This window comes from Pogona vitticeps, chromosome 3, assembly GCF_051106095.1.
Source record: "Pogona vitticeps strain Pit_001003342236 chromosome 3, PviZW2.1, whole genome shotgun sequence".
Lineage (NCBI taxonomy): Eukaryota > Metazoa > Chordata > Lepidosauria > Squamata > Agamidae > Pogona > Pogona vitticeps.
Window position 1 is genome coordinate 116,812,905 of NC_135785.1, and position 6,973 is coordinate 116,819,877.

Sequence of the window (6,973 nt, forward strand, 5' to 3'; positions counted from 1 at the left end):
GTGCTTTTAGTGGGTTTCTCAAACTCTGCCTGGTGCGGAGTGCTGGTGGTGGTGGTGATGGCGGTACCATCTTCCCCCAGGAAGGTGTTTCATTGCCTGGAGGGCAAAGAAGGGTGGGGGGCAGCAGCGGAATTAAGTCTGTTTGTTTAAGACAAATAACCATTTGGTATTTTAATGGTGGGGGGACGCGACTGGCTTGAGAAAGAGGAGCACTTTGTCCTGAGAGAGGTTTAATTACCGAAAAAGCTGCCCTTTCTACTCAGGGAAGCAAAGGCACCGGGATGGTTACCCGCTCATTTACTCCCCGACCTTTCTGAGGAGAATTTCGCGACCAAGTCAGGACTAGAGGAGGCGTGTGTGTGTGTGTGTGTGTGTGTGGGGGAGAACGAGGCTTTCCTCTTCCCACCTTTAAGAGGAGCTTTTGCCTGAGCTTAACCAGCACAAAAAGAAAAGAGTGTCCCTTCGAAAGACAGGTAGAGCGAACCGACAGTCGCCTCAGGAAGAAAAGCAAAGTGGTGGTGGGGATTGAGGAGGGTTAGGTGCAGGGTATGTGTCCATGTGTGTAAAAAGAGACAGTGCGTGTGTATGTGTGTGTGTGTGAGTGAGGGGGAGAGAACCTGAGGAAGGAGCCCCTTTGGCGGCGCGGGGGGAGGGAAGGGCAGGCGCATATGGGGGCATTTCCCGCGCCTCCAGCAAGCTGGGTCCCCACCTCAGGGCGCGCGGGTGCGGAGAGTCCCGCGCGGGAAAGGCCGCCGGCTCTCAGTTCCCTGCAGGAGGGTGGCTCGGAATAGGCGAGCGGAGCGGCGGGCTCCCTGGTGTGCGTGTGACTTACCGGTTGATGGAGGACACGCTCGGGACGGTGTCGTTGTCGCAGATGCCTTCGGCCAGAAGCCGGTCCCGAATCTCCCAGGCAAACATCGTCGGGTTTTGCCTCTTGTATTCGGCGATTTTATCCACTACTTTGGGGGTGGCCACTTTCGGCTTGGACCCTCCGATCACGCCGGGCTTGATGCTTCCCGTTTCGTAGTACCTGCCAGGGCAAAGCGAGGTTCAAGCTGCGCCCCCCACCCCCGGCACCTGCCTCGAGCTGCTCCTCCGCGCTCGCCCGCGCCCCCCCCTCCCTGCCTCCCTCCCTGCAGCCTCCCGAGCCCCGGGGGAGGGGGAAATCGAAACCTTTGAAAGGGGGCATTTTGCACCCACCCCCGATCCCCTGCTCAGATCTGTGGGGAGGGAAAGCCCCTCTCCCCTTGGCGTCCTGGGGCAGGGGATGCTGTCAACCCCCACCCATCCCCACCTATGGTGCCCGTACTCTCTCTCTCTCTCTCTCTCTTTCGACAGGCCGTTCCCTGCTGGGCACCTCTGATCTTTCCCCTTGAGGATTATATTATGCGGGCAACTCCTGCTTCAGCGAAGGGAAGAAAGATTCCCCCGCAGGGCCTGCCCTGCGCTGAAATCGACCGCCACCATGCAGCCTACAGCGGATCTAAGTCAAGGCGAGGCAGTTAACTAACGATCGGGAAAAGACTGGAGGGGAGAAGTCCGCGGCGTTCTCATGGAGGCCTTCTTCTCTGACTTCCTTCCCAACGTTTGACTTCAGGCCCCCGCCCTCCCTTCCTTCCCCCGCTCTAAAATGATGAGACCCCCACAACCTCCTTTGCCCTCGATGGATGAATTCCTTGGGAGAGTTCTTTGCAAGGAAATGGGGAGAGGTGGGTTTTTAAAAATATATTGAGCACGTTTTGCTTTTGGCTTTGGCTTCCCCTGGTCCTGCCCTCTCTTCCCCCCCCCCCGCCCCGCCGCCCCTCCAACTGCATGCACGAAGGTCGGCGGCCTCTTCTCCCCACTTTCCCCACGAACTGAGCTAAGCTCGGCGGAAGGCCTGCGGCCGGGGACACGGATCTATTGGGCACAAGGGGCAGCCTGCCGGCCTGCGGGTTCCTGCTGACCTGGGGGTGGAGAGAAAGTAGGGCCCGGCCTGGCTTAGCTGGGAGGCGGGGAGGGGAGACTTGCAGGTTGGTCTCACAGCAAATTGGGTTGCAATCGGTTTGTTTCTTTGCTTGTTGGGCTTTTCCCCCTCCTCCTCTTTCCGAACCCACAGCAGGTCCCTGTTTTAAGATAGGTCCAGACAAAACAAAGCAAAAAGGAGGCGGGTGGGTAGGTGCGCAGCGCGGAGGAGCCGGGGAGCCCCCCCGGGCCGAGAGAGGGACACCTTCCGCGGGCACGCAGCCGCCGCCGAGGGGGGGCCGCCTTCCCGAGGGAGGCTTCTCTCCGGGGAGCAGAGGCGCGGACCTGCCCTCCGCCTCGCGCCGGCACGCCCAGCCCCCTCCCCGCCCGCCGCCGCCGCCCCCCGGGCTTACCTGCCCAAGATCTTGCTGACGCAGCCGTGGCTGACCCGCAGCTGCCGGGAAATGTCGCAGGGTCGCACCCCCTGGTGAGCCAGCTCCACTATCCTTTGCCTCACCACGTCAGGTAGGGGCCTGCCGTTCACAAACACCCCCCCGAGCTGGTTGACACCCCCGTGCCCTGCTGGGGAGAGAGAATAAAACACACAAAAACCCACGCACACCGAGAAAGGATGCGGGGGGAGGGGGAGAAAAAAAAAAAGACATTAGTCGGGGCAGCGAAGCCGGGCCGATCTCCAGGGGCAGGGGAGGGAAATGGCGGGCCGAGGGGAGGAAAGGAAGGCGCGGGGCCATGGCCGGGTGAGAGAAAGACAAGGGGGGGCGGCACTCCCCTCTCGCGGGGTTCTCAGCCTTCTGCCGGACCATTCGGGCTGTTCCCAGATCAGCGTCCCAAGGACGCTGATTAACAACTGATCTGACCCTATTTTGGAAGGAAAGAAAAAAAAATATTTCTCCCTCAAAAACAAAAACAAAACACAGACACACACACACAAAAACAGAGGTTCTGTTCCAGCCAAGTCTGCTGAAGTGGTTCTTTCTATGTTCTTTCTTCCGGGCCCAAGTTCTCTAATTCCCTGGCGACGACCTTCTGCCTTATTACACGGGTGTAACACTATTTCTTGCTATGGAGCTGCTCAACTCTACAGCATGCCCCCCCTTCCTGCCAGGAAGAATTACTGTTAAATTTGCTCCATCGACAGTGATATTAAAAGCAATTTAACAAAAAGAAAGACAAGGTCTTTGTTTCTGTCTGTTATATCACACACATGCACAGATAGATAGATAGATAGATAGACAGATAGATAGATAGATAGATAGATAGATAGATAGATAGATAGATAGATAGATAGATAGATAGATAGATAGATAGATAGATAGATAGATAGATAGATAGATAGATAGATAGATAGATAGATAGATAGATAGATATCCTTTCCGCTGTCTCTCTATTAATCCTGCCTGCCAACCAAATCTCTCTGTGGAGTAGTTGTTTTAATGGGAAGAATTTTAGAGGGGATGGAAATTTTAGTTCATTTAAAGTGCAGTTTGTTTTATTTTAAGAAGCTTCTTTCTATGCATTTTTTTTTAAATTCCCTTTCTTCGCTCTTCTTCAGAAAATCTTCAGAATCTGAGTTGCTTTGATAACAGGATGGTACTATCTGATTTAAGCGAAGTGATTTTAATCAGCGCTCAGCAGCACAGGATCTGCATAGCGATATAGCACCTCTGCGGCTTTAGGGTTGCCCAATCCTGAGGTGTGGAAACGAGCCTCTCTCTTTTTGTTTTTGTTGTTGTTAGCATTTGATTCCCAGCCCCTTCTCTTGCGGCTTAATTCGCCACCAAGTTAAACCTACGTATCTGCGTTTTGGACGATCTGTTCTGAAGGAAATCTGCAGAGGAATTTAGGCCGCTCGCCGCCGCCACCCCGTCCTCCCTCCCTCCATCGCCCTTCTTGTAGTTAACCGGACTGGGAACCGAGGCGACCTAAGTGTCAAGAGCTCCCTGGAGTGTTTATACCCGCAAGGTGGATAGAGACGGCGTGTCCCCTGTCGCACCATCCGAGCCACCATATAGAGCGCTCATTCACGTGGACCTAACCCTTGCGGCTTCCCCGGAGAAAGAGAGAGAGAGAGAAATGAGACGAACCTTAGGTTGGTATTGCGGCTTGCTGAAAAATGATCTGTTTGTATTTTTGCCGAGTTCCTCCCCCACCCGCTTTTTCCGTGTTGGTGACACTGACTTATTGGCTCTGAACTTAGTGGAAACTCTCATTGCCCTGCGATCGATCCCAGTCCTCCTCGCAAATAGAGTTTTTTTCGCCTCCTAACCCACCCCCAACCCGGATGCTAAGCCGCGATCATCTTTTTAGCCGAGTTATATGCCTGTTTTACTGGCGTGCAAGCTATGCGGGAAGGAAATATAGATAGATAGATATACCCTTGGGTTTCCCCTCTTTTCTCCTCCAAGGGCCACCGCTTTGTTATGTTCAGTTGTCAGGGAACTCGGAAAAGAGGAAGGGGATTTCAGGACGTGTTCTTGTCCCCCACCCCGTTCACCACGCAATATTTTTGCCGGGTGGTTGAATGGCCTTTCCTTCTCCCTGTGTGTCTGTTTGTTTCTTTCTTTCGTTTGTCTGTCTGGGTCACCTTTTGCAGATGTTGCCTCTAAAGTTACAACCAGGCAATTTCTCCAGCACCTCATTCCTGAATAATTCAAAGCACCTTTGATAACTCGCATTACAGAGTATTAAAAGGCAACAGATGCAAAAAAGATTAAGGAATTAATAATTCAGATTATTGCACCTGCGCCTTCCCAGCCACACCATCCCAAGTTTTAATTCACTTCATTGTGGTTTGGATCCTGTATTTCTCTCCCCTTCCTTCCTTCCTTCCTTCCTTCCTTCCTTCCTTCCTTCCTATTACACCAGAGTCATATGGCAATACTGTGTTCAGAGTTAAAAACCCTACCGCAGGAGCTGAAATTCCCCACTTAAAACAAAAACAAAAAAAACTAGAAAAAACAAATCATACACATTTTTTGGAAAAGGACGAAGCCTTACTTGGAGTCACTGTACTTTAGTTCAAAATGGTTATACATATATCAAAACAGAAATTCGGCCTCTTAAATGTTTTCAAATTAAATTAAAAGTGGGACTCGTTTTTTTTTCAATTAAAAAAACCCTGTGATGGACATAAGAGAGTCTAAATGGTTAAACTACGTTCATAGAAAGCCTGGTTTTTAAACTGAAAAAAGTGGGAAATAACTTATTGTTTTCCGGTATACTGGTAATTAATGTACTTTGCTGAAAACCGGGTCCTTCTCTCCTGATAAGAGCTAAATCTTACCAGGTTGATTTTATTTGTCTATTTTAAGTGTGACATTTTTATCCTTAAAAGTTAAATACGTCAAAAGTTAAGGATTCCTCTTAATTATTCATTCCCTGGCCGAGGACTCTGCAACCTCCCTTAATCTCGTTTTATTTGAATGTTCAAACTCTAGCCTGCTTTTCCTCCTTGCCCATTTAAAACTAATGGGCCGAAGGCATTATTCACAGTAAGGTAGCTTCTGTTTTTCTCCTTCCTTGTGGAGTGTCTTTGTTACCGGCTGAAGCACTTCAGACCCCTCTGCCTGTCTGAGAGACTCAAAGTCTAAAAGACAGGCCAGAGAGGGGGGTAAATCAAAACTGCACATCATCACATAAACGCTCCTAAACTTCTGGAGAGGCAGGACAATTTAAGACAATTGCCCTTAAACTGTTTAATTATTTTTTAAGAAAATAAAATAAAATTATTATTAGCATAAAGAAATCATCGCTAATGTAGGGATGACATTTTCTCTCCTTCCCACCAGTTATAAATCACTCGGTAGAGGATCTAAGATGGTAACATACATATTTATACGGACGTTTTGTGTTGTATTAGGCATGGCCCACCCAGCGTCTTCGAGACCCTAAGTTTCATTTTTAAAGTACTCGGAACTAATCAAAGGGTTTGAAGCTTTATGTCCGAAAGACAGTGTTAGGCCCAGAGGGAAGAAGAAAGGGCATAATCTCTCTACGGACCAACGGGGGCCCAGCGGTTCTGGTGTCCCCAGGAGGGTGAGTGGTACCGGGGATCCCCGCGAGAGAGCCCGCCGCACCGTAACCCTCCCCCAGCGAACAGGGAGAAACGATCGCGGGGGAGAGGGCAGCCTTTTTCCTGACTAGCTTTCTGTCCAAGGGAAAGCAGGGCACAGCGGCGGGAAGGAAGGAAGGAAGGAAGGAAGGAAGGAAGGAAGGAAGGAAGGAAGGAAGGAAGGAAGGAAGGAAGGAAGGAAACCCGGGAGCTCCGCTCTCAGGTGCGGAGGGGAGGCCGGATCCGGGAGCAGGAGAGGCGAGGGCTGCGGCCGGTACTCACGGTGCATCGCGGAGAAGGGGTCTGCTTTGCAGTGCATATCCATGGGGAGGCAGAGGAAGGGAAAGAAGTCGGCTGAAGCCGCCGTGTCGCCTCGAAGATGCAACTTCAGGACTTGGGAGAGAATCAGGGGGAAGAGCCGGAGACGCGCGCCGAGCTGGGGCCGGCGGGCCGCGCCGAAAACCCCGCCGCCGCCTTCTCCTTCTTTGCTGCCGCCGTCCTCCTCCTCCTCCTCGTCCTCGTCCTCCTCCTGCTGCCCGCCCCGGCGCCCCGTCCTGGGCCGGCGAAGAGAAGAGAGGAGTGCGGGGAAGTTTCCTTGCCCGGAAGCGCTCACCGCCGCCGCCGCCGCCGCGAGTGCTGGGCTGAGCCGGGGCAGGTGCAATTCATGGCGGGGGCCCCCCCGCCGCCGTCCTCCTCCTCAGCGCCGCCGCGGCCGAGGGTCGCCCCAGCAAGGCGACGGGTCCGCGCCTGGTCCAAGCGGCCGCCGGAGTTCAGTTGAGCTAAGTTCGTTGGGAGCCGAGCGGCAGATCCGGGCGCGATCGGGCAAGCAGGCAGGCGGGCAGGCAGGCAGGCAGGCTCTCCCTCGGCTGGTCGCCTCTCTGCCTCTGCCGCTCCAGGTTCCCCAGGCGGAGGGCGAAGGCAACCCGGCGACTCCTCCTGGTTCTTCCAGACTTTTTC

At 53.1% G+C, this 6,973-nt stretch overlaps 1 protein-coding gene and 1 long non-coding RNA gene across 12 annotated transcripts in view; one reads left to right on the plus strand and one right to left on the minus strand.

Moving 5' to 3' along the window:
• Positions 1-6,708, minus strand: part of PAX2 (paired box 2) — a 160,033-nt gene extending 153,325 nt beyond the window's left edge. For 3 of the 11 annotated variants that reach the window (XM_078391154.1, XM_078391155.1, XM_078391153.1), the window contains exons 1-4: positions 6,299-6,486; positions 2,358-2,526; positions 1,947-2,105; positions 833-1,030 (exon numbers count right to left, since the gene is read on the minus strand). In XM_078391154.1, the coding sequence (XP_078247280.1) occupies positions 833-1,030; positions 1,947-2,105; positions 2,358-2,526; positions 6,299-6,341 (569 nt within the window). In that variant the 5' untranslated portion in view covers positions 6,342-6,486. Of the gene's footprint in view, positions 1-832; positions 1,031-1,946; positions 2,106-2,357; positions 2,527-6,298 lie in introns of all 11 variants that reach the window. The other 8 variants (XM_072994928.2, XM_072994929.2, XM_072994924.2 and 5 more) reach the window with 5 other exon arrangements.
• LOC144588375 (uncharacterized) lies at positions 378-2,877 on the plus strand. Its single transcript, XR_013543903.1, has 2 exons — positions 378-473; positions 1,339-2,877. It is a non-coding gene; the product is annotated as an uncharacterized LOC144588375 (long non-coding RNA).
• Positions 6,709-6,973: the final 265 nt, after the last annotated feature.